The sequence below is a fragment of the Daphnia pulicaria genome, chromosome 5 (assembly GCF_021234035.1).
Source record: "Daphnia pulicaria isolate SC F1-1A chromosome 5, SC_F0-13Bv2, whole genome shotgun sequence".
Classification (NCBI taxonomy): Eukaryota; Metazoa; Arthropoda; class Branchiopoda; order Diplostraca; family Daphniidae; genus Daphnia; species Daphnia pulicaria.
In genome coordinates, this window is record NC_060917.1 from 935,626 (window position 1) to 956,707 (window position 21,082).

Consider the following 21,082-nt stretch of genomic DNA (forward strand, 5'->3'; position numbering starts at 1 on the left):
GGAATTCTTCATAGAGTTTGAAAAATAAATAAAAACTTTTACAATAATACACTGCCATAGAAGCGAAGAAGCCATAAACCGTGGGTAATAGGTTTCAGGCTATTGCGAATTCAAACGGAAGAAAGAGAATAAACGGAGCATCAGACGAAATGTGACCGCTGACCAGGTTCTAAAGGGCAACACAAAAATTTGCTTATTCCGAGATACAGCTAGAATCTCCAACTACTTGAGAGAGAAGAAGTTCGTGGGTTTGAATAAAATTTCATTCGTTACCACACCAATTTCTATGGTTTTATAGCGGGATTGAAAGTGCAAAATTCTCGTTGCGCGTATCGTCGTAGTACGAAGACGAGTCCCGTTCATCTCTTCTTTTCTTTTTTTCGCTTTTAATCAATTAAAAGCAAACCACAACAATCCAAAAATAAATATCGATTGTGAATTTTAAACATGTACTATCGTAGGATAAAGAGACACCGAAAGGAAAAGCATTTAATTACGGTGTGGGTGAAATACTGATTCAGCACAAAGAGGGATAACATATATCGTATTTTTTTTTTTATGTTAGCAACAATGACGGAGGCTTACAATATTATATAAGTAATAAATCTGTCGGTGGATTTCTTGTTTTTTTTTGTCGTCTTTTCAAATCTCTCTTCACAAGGAGCGGTGGGCGCGCATATTCAATTAAATGTGTCGTTACAATATATATATAATGGGAGAATAAGGGAGGGCTGTGTGTCAATTTTAAGACGTTGTTTCCGGAGAGGGGGCACAGTGCAATATTATAATTAAAAACAAGAACAAATATCAAGGGTCTGGGGAAAGTAAGGGATTTTGGGAGAAATATAAGATCATCCTCGTCAATTAAAACCTCATTCCTTGATCCTTGTATGTATAAATGTTTTGTCGCGTTCCCTCTGTTTCTTTGTAGTGGTTACCAGTCTTGCCGTGTGTCTCCTAGGTACTAAATCTGAAAAAAAAAAAAAAAAAACGGAAACGGAAATTTAATCTCCAGCTCAAACTTTGCCAATTGGAAAATTTTATTTCTTTTTTTCATTTTCTTTCCGCTATAAAAATAAAGTTTTTCTCTCTTTAACATCTAATCGAATTCTAAACTGACCTCGTGGTGTGTGTTTGTGTTAGCTCTTGGCCCGTTCCGGTCAAGAGATGTTATGGTGCTTTGATCGCTGCTGGTGCTACCGACGGCTGGCTCATCCGTTTCTCATCCGATCTGCCAAACATGCAAAAATTGAATTATGATAGGCTCTAACCTCTCAAATTAAAATGGTGGCCTCTCCAACAAATGTCAAGAGGTATAAAGCAGATATCTTACCCATCAACGGCGATAGGAGAAGATTGGTTGCTCCTCTTACGGCGTTTGCCGACCCTTTCCAGCTTGTCCTGATTCTGTTTGATTTGGTTGCCATATTGACGGCGAAGCATCTCCAATCGGAGCCGACTGCGTAAAGCTTCAATCGGACTAATGATGGATAACTGCGAGTGATGATTTCCGGACGAGCCGCTGTGTGATTGGCTCTGGCGTTTCGAACGATCCTTTTAATTTATCGAATAAGGGGTTCAACATCAAACATCAATCACAAACATTCTCGGGTATTTTTACATGCTAAAAATCAATGCGGGCAATGGAATTAACTACAAACTTAAATACGGATCATGAACAAGAAAAAGAATAAAATTGAAAAAAGAAAAAAAGGGAAAAGAAAAATCAATTTACCTGGGATATCCAGCCGGAATCGTCGTCTAAACTTTGTTGTCTCTTCATGATTGGAACAGCAGGGAAATAATAAAGGTCACCATTTAAATCATCGCCATCTCGAATTGTGTCGGGGGGCCCGTCCGCGGGATCCATTAGAGCCCACATTTCAGGAATGGTCTGTCCGGCTGGAGGATAATGTGGCGGATGCGGCTGATCCATCGATCCGGCGATGGGCTGCCCCATCACTGCGCTACCGCACCAACCCATAATAATAAGCCAGACGGCGGCGAGTGCGGCCACGTGCCACCGCATTGATAATAGACGCGCCGTTGTTGATAAAAAATCTACGAAAAAAAATTGGACAAAACAAAAATGAAAATACAAATAAACATCATTTGTCTCATCCGGTTACACAGATGCCAACTCCGGCCTTGATTGTATCAGCAAAAAACTAACTACTTCATTTTCTTTCTTTCTTTCTCCTTTTTTCTGATTCGATCGTCTCATATTAAAAACTTGCAAGGCACATGAATCGCGAACCTAACCAGAACGGAAATGACACAGACTACGAAATGTCTAACATGTCGACTTTGAATGAAGATTTATTACGATTTCTTTTCTCTCATCTCAAAATAGCGCTGGGATGAATAAAAATGGAATTTCAACGAGCTCGTGCCGAATCTTCGCGTTCCCGAAATAACTATCAATTCCACCAAGTCTAGCGAATCATTGATTATGCCCAGACGCGAACTAACAATAGTAAACGACTGCCGTTGGTAATATATCAACCTTGGTATCGCGGTCTGGGCCAAAAGCTGGCCATTGTTTGATGGTTGATCCACGGAATGACGGAAATGGCCAAAAGATATCACAAGTAAAAAATATAAATCAGATGTTGGCATTTGATGCCAACTCGTGTGTCTGCCTACGGAAGTTTTGTTGTTGTTTTGATTAGATCGACATTTCTGCTCTAGACGGCTGCCCGACATAAACATACGCTCACTCACGCCACACCAATCTAAAAATGGCCGACGATGAGGTTTTTTTTTTTCTTTTTTTCTCGGGATAAGAAGGTTGAAGAGGTTTCTGATAGACCAGCGGTGGTGGTATCGCATTCGTCGACTTGAAATCGCACCATCAATGACGTCGCGACCGCTCGTGACGTCCTCGCAATTATTTCGAAAGATTTCATTAGCCTATGCCTGGCGCACGTAAGGCTATCTCCCTAAACGGAAATGGGAGCGTAAGGATATTGATTGTGTTTAAGTTGAACTTAACGGTAAACTGAAAAATTGGATTGAACAATTAGACGTAAAAGAAACTTCTGCACTTGAACGGCTTGCCCTAACTGATAGTACAACAGTTTTCCCGTTAGCCTATTAGCCGCGCAGTTCCGCAACAACATTTCCTATTACGCTAATCAGATCACGTGATTGCACTCGTCGATTCTTTTGCCCCCATTAAGTAACAGACATTACGAAAATAGATCAAGCCGAACGAATCATAATGGCTTTTTACCTGTTTGTTACCCGTAGTATGACGACAATTGCTTGAATAAAGAGACGATGTCAACAGACAATCGACGACACTTAGCACAATAGCACTTTAATTTAAGAATTTAAGAGTATCGGTTTAACGAGAACGTGCGCGTTTTACGTCACAGAGAGCATCAAAGAAGAAGCGCAGAACGAACAATAGGTCACACAGAGACACGCAATCGCCGGTGTGCGATGAAGTGTTATGAAAGGAAGAAGAAGAAGACTTTAAGGAAAAAGGAACCCCCGCCAATCCGTTCCGAAGCAAAAGTCGCTTCTTTTTTTCTCTCTTCGAAAAACAAGTTCAATCCGGAAAGAAAAGAGAGGGAAAAAGAAAACGGCTTAGAAACGCACTAGCGGGAAGAGTCCGCGAACAACTGGCATCCGAGAGACGAGTCCGCCGCTCTTTTTATATTCGCGCGCTCTCGATTGATCATTGAAGCCGCCGCCACCGACAACCCACCACCACCACCCGCCCATTTTGTTTGTTTCTCTCTCCTACTGCCTTGTTTTTTCCTCATTTCTCTCAAGAGACTGCCAGTGACACAGTAAATCCTTGATAATTACTACAGTTACTTTTTTAACGAAATCGTTAAAAGCAACCACCTAGAACTACAGACATTTACTTTTAGCGAGAAAACAATTGTCAGGATTTCTAAGCTGTCCCCCCGCCAACGGCTTTACTTTCGACGAACACCAAAGTTTACGTCATTTGCGTGTAAAAATAGTCCAACGCGCTGTTCGATGCATGGAGCAACATTTCAATTAGTTTGTTGGGTAACCAATTAATTACTGGTAGCGCTCCTGTCTACAACAATCCCTAGCAAATGTCGAAACTTCAAAAAATCCAATAACAAGAAACACGCACGCACGACGAGATAAAAACAAATAAGAAGGAGGAAACTACTACTACTACGAGCTACTTTACTACGCTTCCCTTTTTCGAGTAGTACCAGAAATATTGAGCAATCAAAATTTGTTTCATACCGAGAATCGGGTGGGCGGAATCACGGAAAGCGACTCGAGTCTTTGACGCGTTCTGCAGTAACGTCTAAATATCGCGATGAACGTAAAAATGTAAACAAAATAAAAGCCGATAAGGGGAGAAAAAAAAAGCGACTCTTCAGCACACCAGACGCCCCATGTATGTATATACACATATACAAGCTTATATACAGACACAGAAGGCCTTGAAATTCCGTTGACCTCAAAATCGATTGAGGCTATGCTGTCATAATAAAAACTTTCAATGGTTTCCGTTGCATCATCAATTATTTACAAAGTCAAAGCGTAACAACGAGAGAAACCGTAACACATCGTTTTAGCCACCATTAAATAATATACGATTGTTCCGATATCAGTCGAGTGGGCGAAGACAGAGAGATAATAAATTATAGGGGATAACACAAAAAAAAAAAGCAATCAATACTACTCATCACCGACTCTATCTACTCGATGGTTTAGCCCTGACATATCCCGTCTAGTCCATTATTGTCGATAAAGCAGACACACGTTAAGCTGCTTTTCGTTTATCAATTTTATGTATGACTTGGCTCTTTCTTCCATTACTGAGACATGTGTGTGTGTGAGAGGAGGATTGACGATCCTTGGTAAATGATAACCTCACAGTTGGTCGATACTTATAAGCAAATGCTGGAGGTTAAACAAATGGAGGCGACAAAAAAAGCGGCGGTTTCTATTTTTTTATTCCTCCTTCCATTGAAGATGGAAGCTATCGATGGGAGGTGCACTGACCGCTTTGAGTGGATCCTAATCACCCAGGTCGCAGGGTCATGGACATGTCGAACACGCTTTGCATATGCGTACACATTTCCTCCGTCTTTCGTCAGCGACATAGTTCTCGTCTCTCAATCAATTTCTGTATTTTGCTTTTCTCCGCAGAAAAGAGATAGTAGTAGTGTAGTAGTACATTCTCCTATCTCTCCAACGAATGTATGTGTGTATATATATATATCGTGTCTTGGCACACTAATACAAACAAATACATCGAGAAGGAGGGGGCGATTAAGAAAGAGAAAGTAGTGCGGTAATGTAAGCCGATGGCGGAAAGTGGAGCCCAGCCAGCGCCCGATACGTCCGGATGCATTACTTAACACAGTGGTGTGGGGCTCATTTCTTTACATCAACACCGACAACGAAATTTGTCTTCGATAATAAATAACAACTGATTCATTTGGGGGAAGAATGACATGTCTAGCACGAGATGAAAACCGCGTGAGAGTAGGTGCAACCCGCGTTGCATTATTTAGTGTTGAAAATAGCCCTACGCTTACGTCCTATTGGGCTGAAACAGATGTGATTTCGGGACCGCACTGGGAAGTGATGGAACCAAGAAAAATGGAGGATGAAAATATGACGTGAATTCGAGACTTTCCACCCACGGGATGTTATTTATACTTGTAAAAGTCAGAAGGGATGAATAGTAACGGAGCGCGAGCTTTTAGAAAAATTGGTTTTAGTAACTCGGGAGCGGGATGGATCGGATCATGTTTGCTGGGATCAGATGCAAACAAGAGAGGAATTAATATTTGAACAACGGCGTAGTCACTCGGTACACATAATCAAATTGAAAAAAGAGCCTAAGGTAAGTTTAATACGGTTGCTATCTGTCCTTGCAGCCAGTTGGAACGGTTACCTCTTTGTTTATCAATTTGACATTCAAAAAAGCATTTTTGTAAAAAAAAAAAAACCATTACTTATAACGGGTGACGTCACAAGGTCAATTTGAAGAGAAACAGGCACACAAAACACAATGACAAAGAGAAATGAGGGATGAATCCTATTAGGAGTCATAACGATAACGAGGTCGGATCTGGCTTTATAATGAAGGAGCTGAAAGATGAGATGGGACACGGTAACATATGGATGCGGCGGATCAACTTTTCGGTCGAGTCCTGCAGCGCTACGTTTACATCACTGGCTCTTGTGACACGTCCAGTCAAACTCAAAATGGAACTCAAACGACAAGTTATGTATATGAGACGGGTACATAAGAAGAAAACGTCAAACTTCATGCCTGAGGATCCTGTTTGATCATTAGATCGTACTGGATGACACAATCCTCTACAGCAGCGGGAAAGTACGATGCCCAAACTATTCTAATCGCATTGATTCCGCACATTTAATACTGTTCCTTGGACCGAATAATTTGGTTTCCAATCAGACTACGCTTTGTCTGATCTAACCAACCGCAGCAAATTATTTATTAATCGGTGCGTACTTTCGGAATTACCATCCAATCTATCTGAAATCTCATTTAATCCCCGGCGGATAGGGCCTATTTCATTTCATTAACTATAAATTCTTAGAAAAAAGACCGACTAACTAACCAACGTGATCTAATTACATTGATGAAATTTAGATTGGTACATAACTTAATACTTAAATAAATTCAATAATGGAAAAAGAAATCAGAACTTACCTACAACGAAACTTGAAGATCAATTGGTGTAGAAGGGGATGTGCTGAGTGGATTTTTAAACAACCAGGAGACAGAAGAGGCTGGGCGTGTAGGTGGGACGACAAATAAATACCCTGTGATGTTTTATAAGAGGGGATAAAAGAGCTGGTAAGTAAGCACTCTGAGATCTGGATTTTGTGACGAGATGTGTAACCGGACGGCGGTTTATATACCCCCCCTCAACAACGTCATCGCTAGACTCTGCCGCCATTGCGACGTCGTCGTCGTCGACGAACAGCGACCTTTACGACAACACCCCGGGACACAAGAGGAGGAGAGGGCGGGGGAGAGAGTGAAGTACAAACCAAATAAAAGATGGGCGGAGAAAACTTGTTTTACTCGGGATGAGTAGTAGAACGAGAATAAAGGCAGTAAAAGAAGTTGTCCCGTTTGCCTCACTCCTATAATCCACTAGTTAAGGGACACGGTTGAACCATCGTTGGACATCCCTTTGAAATACTCCGAGTGCCTCAATGAGTTTTGCCTGGCAAAGACTAACATTTTCGCTTTATCATCCACTCCTTGTACTATGTAAATAAGGGGGAAGGAGAAAACTAAAACTATTTACCTGCTGATCAGATGGTTCGTGGTCTAAGTAGATCTCTCTTAGACATTGCTCTCGGATGTGTGTTGCATGCACAGCAGGGGGGCCTCGGATCAAAGTGCGATCGTGCTCGCTCCTTCCTCGTCTGATGTTGCCGAGTAGAAAATTTGTAGAGCATATTGCATCAGCTTAAGAGATTTATCCTCCTGGACCAGGGATTGGCTGTTCTTTTCGATAGTTTCATTCGCCCACGAGACCCGCACGTCGTCAACACGCGCTGCAATGAATCGCCCACAATCAGCCGGGTAAACTACAAATATAGAATTGAAGCCTAGAAACGAATAATAGATTGCGAGTGGTTGTCCAATTTTGACTCAAATGCCAGAGTACGAAACCCATGCCTTATCAGAAATACTTTCGACTGATGAAGACGTGAATGGCACACCATTTTAATCACAGAGAGACAGACTTTGAATTCGGACCATGTAATGGATCGATAATGTCCCGGTTCACAACCGATATAGATTCCACATGTCAGACAGCTGGTGATTTGTGAAAGTACAAATCTTCCATTTTCTCATAGAAATAGCGGAAAAAGAAGAGCAAATTATCGTAGCTCCCATCGTAACTGCTCCCTCCATCAGCATCCGATCCACGCCGGCGCTCGTCCAGACTAACAACAGCGTCGTAGATAGCTTCGATTGTGGCCAAGTAACTGTCTGGTTTGCCCAGTTGATACCGCCAGAAAAGAGACTTCCGCGTCCGTAAAACGACACATGGAAGCGCTGCGTAAACAAATAAAAATAAAATAAGAAAAGAGAACTTTTTATTATCGTGAAGTATTCACTAGTCTCTGAGACACATCTGTTATCTCAGGTGGGAAAAAAGACACACGGCGACGACAAAAATAATCGTTTCTACACCTTGTCGATTTCCCGCCTAAGATCCCATTAAATAAAATTGGCAAAAATTTACGAGGTTGCAGACAATTTATGATAATTAAATTGATTAAACTTCGATGTTTTTTTTTTTTTTTTTTTTTTTTTTTTACTTTGAGTCATTTCTCCGCTGCTGTCATTCGGGATGTGAAGGTGAAATTTGTTTCGCGGTCGGCAGCGTCCTGTCACGCTCTATTATTATGTTCTAGAACGCGTGGACAATACCAAGCGGCTGCCTGGCCATGTTGCTGTTTTATTTTTCATTTTACTTTCTTTTGCTTTTTGGCAAACCTTTCCCTTCAATGTTTTCAGCATTTTGTTGTATTGCTGCCACGGTAGAAATAAATTCAACTTTACCTTTTAAACGTGGATCCTTGTAAATCTGCTTGGCTTGAGCCCATGTTGAATCGATAAAGACCATTTTTTGGATCTCAGCCGCCCGGCTAGTCGTCATCGTTGTCATAGGAACCGCTCCGTCGCAGGGATAAACTAGAACCACCTTGTATACATGAAAGGAATGCGGAGGGTCATTACTCCTATTAGACTTATTAAAAGCTCCTTTGCAAGCTAATTTTGAATGGAAAAATTCCTTTACTCTGTCTACAGATTTTTTCCAACATTTTTGAAATGTTTCCAATATTAAACAGTTCATTAGAGAACTAGTTGGAATAAATAGACAGCTTTTCCAAATATTGGATTTTGGATAAACACTCCCAAATATACTAACTATGAACTATTTGTTGAAAAAATTATGGTGACTTACCCCATCTTCAATACTATAGTCTGGGAAGTTAGGGAAAGTGAATATTTTCACCATTTCTGGGGCCACTACAGCAGCGTGAATAGATGTACTTTTTCCGTCATGTTCATTTGGATGTTTGATAACATCTATACGGCATGGGAGGCTCTATGAATCGAAAGGTTGGTAATCAAGTTGTGAAACAGTGGTGTTAGAAATATCTTTCAAAAACTTACTGCAATATAAGGAACTAACTCTTTAATTGCTGGTAGAGGTATATGACATGTGTAACAAAAGAATTTCCTTGACCTCCCACAATTCTCACAGTTCCCTCTTCTATCTATTTCATCAAGGAATGTGGTGTTGGATGTTTTAAGACCAGAAAACGGTTGCTGATTTTCACATCTTGCCATGCAAGTGGAGAAAATACTGCGATGAGCAGTACGAGGATTCTTAAATTTGCGTCCTTTGTGCTTGTTTCTGTAAATCTCTGCTACTTCCAATCTTTCGTTCGTGTCTCTCTCGACTGGTGTCATTTGCTCACTTGATGTCTCATCCTGTTTCCAAATAAGAATTACATCGAATTTTATTTGAATCATTGCTGAATGTTATTACCATTTCAGAGGTCATATAAAATTTACAGGTACTCCAATTTACCAAAGCGACTGGTCGTTGAGGTTACAAGAAAGTTTGTTCTTAATTTCCACTTGAATTTTAAAACGTGTTCTTTTTCCACAAGGTGCTACCGTCTATCGCTTCGTCTGCTATTCTGTGTACGCAAAAAAAGCGCCATCTACGAATTGTGTTCCAAACAAATGTTTAAATATTTAGATTGTACGATAATTTGTTAATTTGTTGATGCACGTATATTTTACGAAATCGAATAAATCTTTTTTGTGTGTGAACTAAAAATATGTATCGTAACTAAGGGTAACTTCAAAATATACTTCGCTTGCCAACCAAAAGACATCATATTTGTTTAATTCTGAAGACCACCCGCAAATACGGTTTCTTTTGCCAAAAGTCTCGTATAAAGTATACTTTAGTTTTTAAATAAAGTTTTGTTTTTAGTTTTGGAAAGGTTTCATTCATGTTTAAAGAGTACCCCAACTTTACAGGCATAACTATTTATCGATTCAGCACAATCTTGTCTTATTTTGCAATACAAAGGATGGGGTGAGTCTTCCAAAGCTGGTGGGCGGGAAGGGTTTTTAAAAATAACGAGAAGTCAATCTTTACGCCAAACTTGCGGTTCTTCCCTGTGCTGACAGCTATGTTCATCCAAAGCTACAGGCGTTATATTGCAAACTTCGTCCTGCAAAGAAATGGAGGTCATCATTGATTTTTTTTTTGGTCGATAGACTCTCCGACTCCGAGATGACAGTTCATTCAAATTCACAAAATTTTGTAAACATACATTCTGTGTACATTAAGTCTGTCCATCTCGTATATCTGCATAGAGATTTCCGATCGGCCATGCACGAATCTTGCTCAAGTAACTCGGTTGACTAGTTCCAAAAAGCGACAGGTACCCATACATAGTTCCCTAGCATCACCATTCCTTTTGGTTCACGACGTGCATGAACGACAAGGGGAAATCCATTGGAAAACCAGTGGAGAAAATCCCGACACGAATCGAATAGGAATATACGCATTAAACAACGGCACAAGGGAACTAAGAGAGTGGTTCCAAGAAACGTCATCCTCTTCCAACGGATCATAGGATGGTGTTCTCATTGCGGTTGGATGGATTTCGCTGATGACGCTTTCACACGAATAATGCGCCATCATGATTATACTGTACGGGTAGCAAAAATGGTTATCACGTCACGAATCAAATCAAAATGGATTCCTTGAAATACAAATTTCGAATTTCCATAATTAAATCTTTGAAGAAGAAAAAACCACGAATCACGATTCACCAAAGATATCTTTGACTTGTATCCAAATGCTATATTGTCATCAGTCCTTAAACTAAATAAGGCACTTGCATTGCACAAAAACACGGACTTTGTTGAAAAAATATAACATGTCACTAAAAAGCACAGAAAACAAGAAGAAATGTGATGTTTAAAGGTGGGAGATAAGCTGCAAGATATTGGCACATTTTTGTGAGGGGAATGAGAACATCAAATTAATTTTGGAGCTTTAAATAGGAGCCAGAGACCGCCATTCTTCAGCTGTCAGTTCGGGATGCCACAGGTCAACGATGAGCACCAAACGATAAGATGATCCTTTGTGCCAGACTTCATGTTCGAAGCTGTCATCGAAGATGATGAACTTGCCCTCCTCCCAAGTATCAGTAGTGTTGCCCACTCTAAGCTGAGCTCCACCAGGAACGACTAGACCTAAATGAGCTCGGATTCGGCAATTAGTTGGACCAGTGTGAGGCCAAACGTGAGTGCCTGGGTGCATTATGCTAAACTTAACTTGGCCCCGTTTGCAAAGGGCAGGTGGGTAGTTTTCAATCAGCGTGCACGTTACAGGAGCCTATAAATAATTAAGAACGTCTCTAGCATCTGTCGGGAATTCAATTGTTACAAGTTATGCAAATTAATACTTTAGTGCAGTGTGCAGCATTCTTTCTGCCTTGCGCGAATAGTTCATATTGTTTCCAGTCTCCAGAATCTCGTAATTTTTCCGACTCATCTGCGAAACCCTCAGGAGCTTCCAACGTCAATAACGCGACTCCTTCATTACGAATTTGTCGCCAGTTAGCTTCCAACAAATCAAAGAAATGCCCATAAGTGGTCGACTCCTTGTCCCACCAGGGCTTGCCGGTAAGGCGATCTACATTGTAAAGCGAACGTTGTTGATGAGAAAGAAAGACACCTTCCTTTTCTCCATCGAGGTAGACCTGAACATTTAAAAGATAAGTTTGCATTTCAAACAAATGTTAACAAATGAATAATAATACCCTTTGGGCTTCTTGGTGTTTGCCTAATCGAGTCAGGGCGTCACCCAGGTGAGAGTAAAACCGGCCGTCAATGACTCCCTCTTCACGAGATGCGATTCCTGCCATCATCCATCGAGCTCCGGCATCGTAGTCCTCGAAAGTTGTCTTCAGAATAAAGCCCAAATGAACTTGAGCGAAACCAGACTTGGGCCACCGCTCCAACACTCCTTCTAGAATTGTTCGAGCGGCTTCGGGTTGGTTAGTCAGAAGGAAACCAACAGCCAATTGATTCTGGTATTGGATATCATTAGGGAAGCGGGCTACGAGTCTCTGCTGGATCCTGATGGCTTTGCCGTGGAATCCTATTTTATGGATATGAGAAAGATAATTAATAATTACATAAAATTTTGAATAAGCATCATAATTACCTCTAAATCGCATCCGGTCGATGCAGCGCAAAGCAGCTTTCAGATAAAGCTGATCATCAACTTGGTCTTCCAGATCTAGGACAGCCCTGTAAGCGAAGACGGACTGCTCTAAGCGAGCATTAGATCTTTCCACTTCGGCGAGTGAGTCCAGGCTCCTAGCTCGGCCGTAAAGGCCTAGCGCATTGAGGGGATCCTTCTCCAAAATCTGTTCCATCAGAGCTAATGCCTGGGCTGGCGACTGGATTCAAGGCAATAAGGGACGGACACAAAGGTTCAAGGTTCAATGTTTCAAACTCTTTCCAAAAAAGCCATTCCTGTATTATCTTAATGCTTTTTGTTGTTAAATGTTGCACAAACACTTTTTAACTTCGTGATTCGTTTTTTGCGTGCTCTTCCAAATGATTAGTGGTTAAATAGTTCATGCGCTAGAATATCAAATTCAAAAAGATAAAGAGGAATTGATTACTACAAAGAAGTGCTACGTTAGCAGCGGAGGGATTCTAACATACGATGAAATGACAACATATCTCTTCTTTTCATTTAAAACTCAGAGTTTAATTTCAGACACAAACCGCGAACCTTACAGAGATAAGCCCCAATAACTCATAAAAGTAAATGATCATTCGTCTGCAAGCGTCATCATCAAAACAACCTCACACCCACACCAGTTTTTGTCTATTATGAGAAGGAGGGCAAGAAAAAATGTCAAAAATTTGTTTGATATTATCGGCACTTACGACGACCAAATTATTTCTACAAACATGACACTATCAAAGTCAGGGGAGAAAATGGGGGAGATTTTTTTTTTGTTTTTCGGAGTATTTTTTTTTTTAGATAGAAGATATTTATGCAGCTGGGGGAGCCTACAGAAATTAGCGAATAGAAGATTAAATGCATTTAATGATATTTAATATTCACTTCGAGTTGTCGTTTGAGCAGCTGAGACATTCGACAACTCGATAAAAGAAAAAGGGCAGTGCCTTACGACTTTAACTTTGATATTACCCAAATATTTTATTGTTTTTTTTTTTTTTTTTTCAATTTACCTGGTCCACAAGCCGATCGGCCTCCTCCAGATTTTGCATCCTCGATGGCGCATCTTTAACAGATTCTGCTACGGGTACGGCGACTTGTTCTACTTCTGGTTCAACGACAAATGCTTCAGTCGCTACTTGGAGAGGTTCTTCAACCTCCTGTTCTTCCTCTACTTCCGACAGGAACCTGTAATCAGACTCTGGTGTAGCTTCTGGTGCTGGGGCATCAATAATTTGTTCTTCCGCAGACTCGACGGTTTCAGGCACAGTTTCTTCTGTCACTTCGTTGGACACAACATCAGCTGTTGGTTGATCGGCTTGGGCTTCTTCTTCGAAAACCTCTGGTGTTGCTATTTCAAGCTCGGGTTCTATCACATTTTCAATAAACTCTTGTTCTACGTTTTCTTCTGGCTCTTCAACAGAGTCCTCAATAATTTCAGGCACATTGGTGGCTTCTTCTACAATGGGTTGATCGGCTTCCACTTGACCTACCTCTTCGAAAATCTCTGGTGCGACTAAAATTTCAGGCTCTTCAGCAATCACTTCTTCTTTAACCTCTGCTTCTGCAACAACCATTTCCATTAATGAATTTTAAAGGATTGACAATTGTTAAATACTTAAAAACTAGTCAAATAAATCAACTACCTGGAACTGTTTCGGCTTGAGATTCCTCTTCAACCATCTCTGGTGCAGCGACTTCAAGTTCGGGTTCCGTGGCAACGCCATCTTCAAAACTTACGACCTGTGGCTCAGGAAGAGTTTCAGGTTCGGTTACTACAACTGAGTCCGTTAACGAATCCACTGTAGATTCGGGAATAAGCTCTACTTCTTTTTCTACAGAGTCAGGGATGGATTCGACTACTGTATCGCGTTGTGTGGCAATGACATCTTCAACTACGACCTGTGACTCAGGTTCAGTTTCCACAATTGATTCCGTAGACGAATCCAATGCAGATTCGGGTATGAGTTCTACTACATTTTCTACAGAGTCAGGGATGGATTCGACTACTGCGTCGGGTTCCGTAGCAATCACATCCTCAGTAACTACGACCTGGGGTTCAGGTTCGGTTTCTACAACTGATTCCGTTGACGAATCTACTGTAGATTCTGGAATAAGTTCTATTACTTCTTCCTCAGAATCAGCGATGGATTCGACTACTGTGTCGGGTTCTGTAGCAATCACATCCTCAATAACTACGACCTGGGGTTCAGGTTCGGTTTCTACAACTGATTCCGTTAACGAATCCACTGTAGATTCGGGAATAAGCTCTACTTCTTTTTCTACAGAGTCAGGGATGGATTCGACTACTGTATCAGGTTGTGTGGCAATGACATCTTCAACTACGACCTGTGATTCAGGTTCAGTTTCCACAATTGATTCCGTAGACGAATCCAATGCAGATTCGGGTATGAGTTCTGCTACATTTTCTACAGAGTCAGAGATAGATTCGACTACTGTGTCGGGTTCCGTAGCAATCACATCCTCAGTAACTACGACCTGTGCTTCAGGTTCAGTTTCTACAACTGATTCCGTTGACGAATCAACTGTAGATTCGGGAATGAGTTCTACTGCTTTTTCCTCAAAATCAGGTATAGACTCGACTATTGTGTGTGAGGGGGTTTCGGGCAAGGTTTCTAAAATGGATTCAGTAGTAGTCTCAATTTCCGGCTCCGGAAGAATTTCAACTTCTGTTTCATGCACGACCTCGGGCAAGGTTTCTACGGGTTCAGGAATAGCCTCATTTACCGGTTCATGCAGAGATTCTACCTCTTGTTCTTCAATTTCTACTTCTCCCTGAATTGGTTCTTCGTTGATTTCCACCTTCTCTTCCTCTTGGACTTCAGCCATCACTTCTTCCGGCTCTTCACTAACAATTTCAACTGCTTCGGCAGCTAGTTGTTCTTGTCGGGCGGCCTCTTCTTCTGCCAATATAGTCTAAACGCAACAACAACCAAAAACACCACAGTGAAAAACTATCACAATAATTCTAATTGGATATACATTATTACGTCTTGGTTCCGGGCCTCATCCAGTTCTCCAAGTACGGCTCGAAGATTGCGCTCCAATTCAGCTGCCTGCTCCAAAGCGCCGTCAAAAACGCTGTCTGACGTGTTTTTCACCAGGCCATCCAACTGACTTCTCAATGGTTCCAGGCGTTGACTAATCGAATCAATAACTGCGTGGGTTAGTGATGATTTTGCCATTACTTGTAGGGCTCTCAATTCTTCGATGCATCTAACTGTCATGACCCAAACTTCATCGACCGCTCCTTGGACTGCTTCCCTTTCCGCTCGCATAGTAAAGGACTCTGAAATTGTACAAGATAATTTTATTATTAAAATTATTGCAACTGAAAACAGACGCCAATGCAATAATACCTTGTGGAACTTCGGCCGGTTCATCCTCCAATTGCGATTCAAAGTTTTCGCTGACAACAATAGCTTCTTCTACGGCCTCGGCAACGGTTTCAACAGGCAGTTCTTCAATGGGTTCTGGAACGGATTCTGTTGGCTGAACTACTGGCTCGACAGCTTCTGTTTCTACCGTTTGCTGTTCAACAATTTCTGCCTCTACTACCGGCTCCTCTACAACCGGCTCTTCGACTATTACTTCCTCAATTTCCTTAACGACTACCTCCGGTACAACGACAGTTTCAGTGACAGTTTCGATAACCTCAAGAGGCAGGTCTTTTATTGCTTCAACAGCATCCGCTATCACATCACTTTTGTCGTCTTTTAAGGATTCTAGTAGGAGAAATGACGAATTCTTAAATTGCAATCTATCAATAAATTAAACAATAATACCTGGCTCTATAGGAGAAGGATCAATTTGATCAAAATCGTCATCAATTGCAACATCCACCGGAGTAGTTGGAGGATCATATTTGACCGGAGGAGCATTAATGATCGATTCAACGTCCATTAGACCAGTCAACGTCTGCATGCCGCCCATTTCGAAAAATATCACGCCAATGGCCATTCCCAGAGAGGAAAGTAGGACGAGAAAAACAATTTTGGCGCAAGCTCCGCTTCCATCACTCTCTTCCAATAGGGGGGCGGTATCATCTAATCAAATTGTTGAAATTAAAAAATGTTATTAAAAAAGAAAAGAGTATGTGGCATTTCGTTTATAAAAAAAAAAGGCAGTTGCCATGCGCGTGCGGAACGTTAACGGATCGCAATGAATGTTAAGTCATGCCTACGTACAATATCGGCAACAGATGGTCAAGTTACAATCCAACAGGTTTTTTGAAATACATTCCCAGGGACAAAAAAAAAAACACATTTAATATAGTCTCATTTCAGACACCTGAGTCATCGGCAGGATAAACAATGAAATCTTCATCGACATCTTCCAATTGCTGGACATGGGCCCGTTCCTCTTGATACTCTTCTTGTTGTAAAGCCTCTAACATGGCTATGAATGACAATCATACATGATTCAATACGATTAACCAGAATTCCGCACACGAGCCATGTCAACAAACGACGAAACGCTTTTCGAAAAAGGACGTAGTTCCAATGTCATATAATACTTTGAGATGTCGAAAGAAGAAGTTGGCTAGGCTTAGTTCCAAACACAACACCCCCCACCCGTGTAGACGTGATATTTTTAGACAGAAATATCCCACAAGGGTCTAAGACAGTGAAAATTTAAACAAAAATTCAATGGCGTCGCACTGTTCCGAGTCAAGTGATTTTCCAACGTAATTTTTTAAATATGTCTAGCATGATTTAACTAAATTTAACTCTCAAAAGTTTCTTTATGTCATCTATCCGAAAATTGTTAATGATATGATCCAGAGAAGAGTAATTGGTAAAGACACAAAGCAACATTTGATAATCACCGGCTTTCATATAATATCGACTAAAACACAACTACAAACAACGTTACCTTTCTTCTTCTTCTTGTCTTTGCGTTTTTTACTGGGATCGGTAGACATGATGTGTTGTTATTGCCGAAATTTCCTACTACCTCTGCTTAAATTTATGTTTTACGACTTTGCGACGGAGGACTGCGTCCAAGCTCAACTCTTGAGCGACACGTTACACGTTGATTCCGCTTAGTTACTTAGTAACAGATGCCGATATGGTAGAACTTGGAAACTTCCAACTCACCAGGCTACAGTCCATACAGAGAATATTCATGAGAGCAGACTACGTTTCAGTGAACGACCTTCAAGACTACACCTAGCGGTGAAAATTCAAGACAAGACGATTTCCGGACCCCTTGCGCCCACTTGAAGAACTTGAACGCGTCGTGGGGGTATGCCAAGAGATTAACACAGCACATATCCAGAGTCTAACACGCAACCTTCGTGACGAGAGTGGGAGAAATGGAAGCCACCGTTTGTCAAGTTTTCAGTTTATTGTTTTCTGTGCAACGATGATGACGAACGTGAACAACAGACAATTTATATTGAATTCGAACGTGCCTTTTCGGATAATCGTTATTAGCTGTGATCGACGTCGGAAATCAATTCAGTGAAAAAAACATGGCTTGCAACCAGAGGCTTTTCCTATTCACAATATGCACTCTACAGTTGGTGAGTCAAATACGAAAATTTCTCTTAACGCGCCACCTACAACATTTCTTTTTGTAAACGGCTTTTGTTGACACGCCTGGCTGGGTGGACCACTTTTCAAAACCACTTTCAAATGTATTTTGCAGTAGACAAACAGAAAAGTAGAAGAAAAACAAAATAAGAATAAACGCCCCTGGGGTGTCAATTCTTCCCCAAAACAAGGCGACCAAGCCTTTAGGGCTTTTGGTAGCCTATCGTCTCTCATTTGAGTGCGTAATTAAGCCAAAAATGGTTTTTAGCTCCCGGAATTTTTTTCCTCTTTCCCACAGTCGACATGGCCTTTAGACCGGAAATTGTCCGACCATAAAACAATTAATCTTGATCTCCCCATCCTGTGTTAAAGATCCATATGAATTTGTTTTATGAAATGATCATGTAAACAAAGAAACTTCAAGAGATGTTTTTCCCTCATAAAATATTTTACTTGTTACTCATTTATTTTTTTTTTTTTTTTTCGAAAATGTCACAGATCTCAACAATAGAAAGACAAGTATTTGATCTGCTTGGCTACCAGTGGTTGCCTATTGCAGCCAATTTTCTTCACATCATCTTCATCATAATTGGATTCTTTGGTGGTTACCAGTACAGGAGAAGCTATCTCATTACAGTAAGAAACCTCACAAGTTTTTTACTTTTGTTGTGGGGTTAATATTTATCACTTTGTTTTTCCTTATTTCAGTTTGCTGTGTGGCTGTTTTTGTGGTTAGCATGGAACCTTTTTATCATCTGCTTCTACCTCGATGTTGGCGTTCTAGATAAGGTGCGACCCTCATCAAATAGAAATTCCTCTCATTTATTTAAATATTTTCTCTTGTGAGTACAGGATAGTGATGTGCTCAATCTCGGAACGGGTGCCGCTTCATGGTGGGAAGTTAATGGAATTGGATGCCGACCTTATTTTACCGTCAACGGATCATTGGCCACACCACTACACATTAATGTTCAATTGGCCGATGTTCTCCGGCCACCTCGTCCCGATTGGGTTGACGGCTGCCTTCTCAACTATTATTACGTCGAAGTTATTCATGCTGCTGTGCAGCTGATTTTAGCGGTATTTTATTTTAAAAATTTTCGCCATAAAACTTAAATTTGAAAAAAATGTTTCTTTATTTTAGCCGATTGCTTTCTTGAGCGCAGTGCTGATCTTACGAACGTACACAACTGAAGAAGAAATGTGTAAGTATTTTTTTGTATCTAAATATGTTGGAATTTCGGGTAGAAAGGAATATTGCGCAACGGAATTGGAATGCCATGAATTCATGATTAAAAGTCGGCATGACTGAGAGTACGAAAAAAGTGAATGATGCGTGAAAACATTTCTGAATACCTTCTTTACGAGTTCTCAAAGAGCTTTCACACAAAACCACTTGCATACATCCTAGTAGATGTATTCCTGCAATCTAGCAGTTGCAAATTGCTAATCGTCAAGATGATATATCTTTTTTTTTTTTTTAACAGATGTTCAACGTAAGCCTCGTAGTAGAGCCACCTCCCTGTATTCAGTTCAATACAGTTCCACGCGTGGCCGGAGTTCGCCGTTGGAGGACGACATGGAGTTGAATGCCCAACAATTGAACACGTTGACCATCAACAACAGCAACGATCCTAATCGGCCAATGACTCCTCGGCGAGTTAAACGGCGAAGCGGAAGAGGCAGTGGGCGTCATCCCCGGAGCAGCCAGAGAAATCGTGCCAACACCAACCCTGCTGGGTACAGCACAGGAACGTCCGTGTCGGTCGGCATGGTTAACGAAGGCTACAGCAGTGGGACGTTATCAAGAGAAGTTCAAAATGGAACTCTCACCTCACAGCGAAGTAACGGCCGAGAATCTCTCCGGAAGAAACGTTACGTCAATCCCGTCAATAGGTTAATGGACGAATCGTCAACGTCTAACGATTCTATGCCAGCTTTGCCGGCCTATTTCCCGTCATCTCATCCCAATGGTGGTTACCCACCACCTCCGCCAGTAAACCGTGATCGGTTACCCAGCCGTTCTGGACCGCCGCCTCCTAGTCGGCCACCAGCGCATCTGCCTCCGCATCCTGCTGGTCATTCAAATCCGCTTTACCAAAGTTCCCGACCGAATTCAGTCTACTCCGTTTCAGCAAACGTCGATCTCGACTACCGGCCACCTTCTGCTCATTCGAGCTACTCGAATTGGCACGGTCAGCGAAGTGCTATGCCGTTGCCGGCCAATGGGCATACTAGCAACAATTTGCATGGCCACTCGCCGACACCCAGTACAGCCACAACCACCAATGTTTCAACATTTGGCGTTCAATCCAACACGTATGATGTAGGAAAATTGTCCAGCGTCAACGGATACTCCCGGTCAGCAGCTCACCACCAGAATAACTACGGATCGAGAAACGGATATGATCAAGGTAAGGTTAATTCAATTTTGGATATTTTCTAGCATTATGATAATGAAAGCATTTATTCTTTGTTAGATCATTACTGATAGTGTTAGTTGAAGCCATGATTAAAAAATGCCAAGGATTCAGAGGATCTCTCTGAAATCATTGCCCACTCATTCCAGTCTGTCGCCATTGTCCTTTGTGGACTCGATTCCAAATGGAACTTACCTTTTTCTCCCATTGTAAATACTGTAGAATGACATTCCGACCAGAACCGGAGAGAATCTTCAAATGTCTCGTATTTGTGTAATCTCTTTGATTGTGTTTTTTAGAAAATATCTCTCTATTTCCCTTGTTTTTAATGAAAAAACGTTCATCATTTTGTGTGTCTAGGAAAAGATCCAACCCCAAAAGTCGCCTTCTTAACGGTAATTCGGGTGTGCTGTAGAAAAGAATTGTCTCGTTAAATTTTCTTTTCTTGAATCATGTAACATGATAGCGTCAATCAATCGCCATTGTGTGTGTGTGCCTTTGATCGGTGAAGATATGAAGAGGCCTTTAACGCCATTAAACCAATTCGTGTCTCATTTTCTAACTATACGTTCCACGCTCGATTTGCCCGTCCATCGACCTTTTCATCTTTTTCTTTTTTCGAAAGAATACAATTATACTTTTGAAGCCTTAACCTTTTTACCTGAAAGTTCTTGACCTATTTTTCTGTTTTTACTCTACGCAATTTTGTGTTGGTTACGAGCGTGTACTCGCGTGAAATTCGCACGGCAGGTCACGGCTCGTTCGTGCCCCTATAGAACTGCTATCTAATCAA

At 41.2% G+C, this 21,082-nt stretch overlaps 3 protein-coding genes across 12 annotated transcripts; 1 reads left to right on the top strand and 2 right to left on the bottom strand.

The window, feature by feature from the left end:
• Positions 1–432: 432 nt before the first annotated feature.
• LOC124341356 (tRNA-uridine aminocarboxypropyltransferase 1-like) lies at positions 433–9,732 on the bottom strand. Of its 6 annotated transcripts, XR_006918225.1 has the most exons (12): positions 9,570–9,732; positions 9,191–9,511; positions 8,979–9,122; positions 8,573–8,714; positions 7,302–8,062; positions 7,039–7,227; positions 6,699–6,807; positions 4,240–4,303; positions 1,736–2,061; positions 1,334–1,554; positions 1,121–1,231; positions 433–970 (listed from the first exon to the last, which is right to left on the bottom strand). XR_006918225.1 is itself a non-coding variant. In XM_046794437.1 (11 exons), exons 1-5 carry the CDS (start codon positions 9,582–9,584, stop codon positions 7,812–7,814), a joined length of 873 nt encoding a protein of 290 aa, XP_046650393.1. In that variant the 5' UTR covers positions 9,585–9,730; the 3' UTR covers positions 433–970; positions 1,121–1,231; positions 1,334–1,554; positions 1,736–2,061; positions 6,695–6,807; positions 7,039–7,227; positions 7,302–7,811. The 6 variants fall into 6 exon arrangements, 4 of the variants coding, with proteins under 4 accessions (XP_046650393.1, XP_046650391.1, XP_046650392.1 ...); XR_006918226.1 differs by lacking the exon at positions 4,240–4,303 and having other exon boundaries at positions 1,334–1,536; positions 6,695–6,807; XM_046794437.1 differs by lacking the exon at positions 4,240–4,303 and having other exon boundaries at positions 6,695–6,807; positions 9,570–9,730.
• A 1,133-nt stretch (positions 9,733–10,865) lies between these two features.
• Positions 10,866–17,605, bottom strand: LOC124340798 (aspartyl/asparaginyl beta-hydroxylase-like). 5 transcript variants are annotated; one of them, XM_046793474.1, is made up of 12 exons: positions 17,208–17,605; positions 16,623–16,730; positions 16,118–16,378; positions 15,692–16,057; positions 15,323–15,621; positions 14,263–15,248; positions 13,958–14,115; positions 13,325–13,875; positions 12,279–12,516; positions 11,872–12,212; positions 11,515–11,811; positions 10,866–11,444 (listed from the first exon to the last, which is right to left on the bottom strand). In XM_046793474.1, exons 1-12 carry the CDS (start codon positions 17,254–17,256, stop codon positions 11,103–11,105), a joined length of 3,996 nt encoding a protein of 1,331 aa, XP_046649430.1. In that variant the 5' UTR covers positions 17,257–17,605; the 3' UTR covers positions 10,866–11,102. The 5 variants fall into 5 exon arrangements, with proteins under 5 accessions (XP_046649430.1, XP_046649431.1, XP_046649432.1 ...); XM_046793475.1 differs by having other exon boundaries at positions 13,958–14,054; positions 15,060–15,248; positions 17,208–17,541; XM_046793476.1 differs by having other exon boundaries at positions 13,958–14,054; positions 15,081–15,248; positions 17,208–17,538.
• A 10-nt stretch (positions 17,606–17,615) lies between these two features.
• LOC124341050 (sodium/potassium-transporting ATPase subunit beta-1-interacting protein-like) lies at positions 17,616–20,941 on the top strand. Its single transcript, XM_046793946.1, has 7 exons — positions 17,616–17,859; positions 18,368–18,505; positions 18,578–18,658; positions 18,722–18,949; positions 19,014–19,074; positions 19,357–20,283; positions 20,350–20,941. Exons 1-7 carry the CDS (start codon positions 17,809–17,811, stop codon positions 20,358–20,360), a joined length of 1,497 nt encoding a protein of 498 aa, XP_046649902.1. The 5' UTR covers positions 17,616–17,808; the 3' UTR covers positions 20,361–20,941.
• Positions 20,942–21,082: the final 141 nt, after the last annotated feature.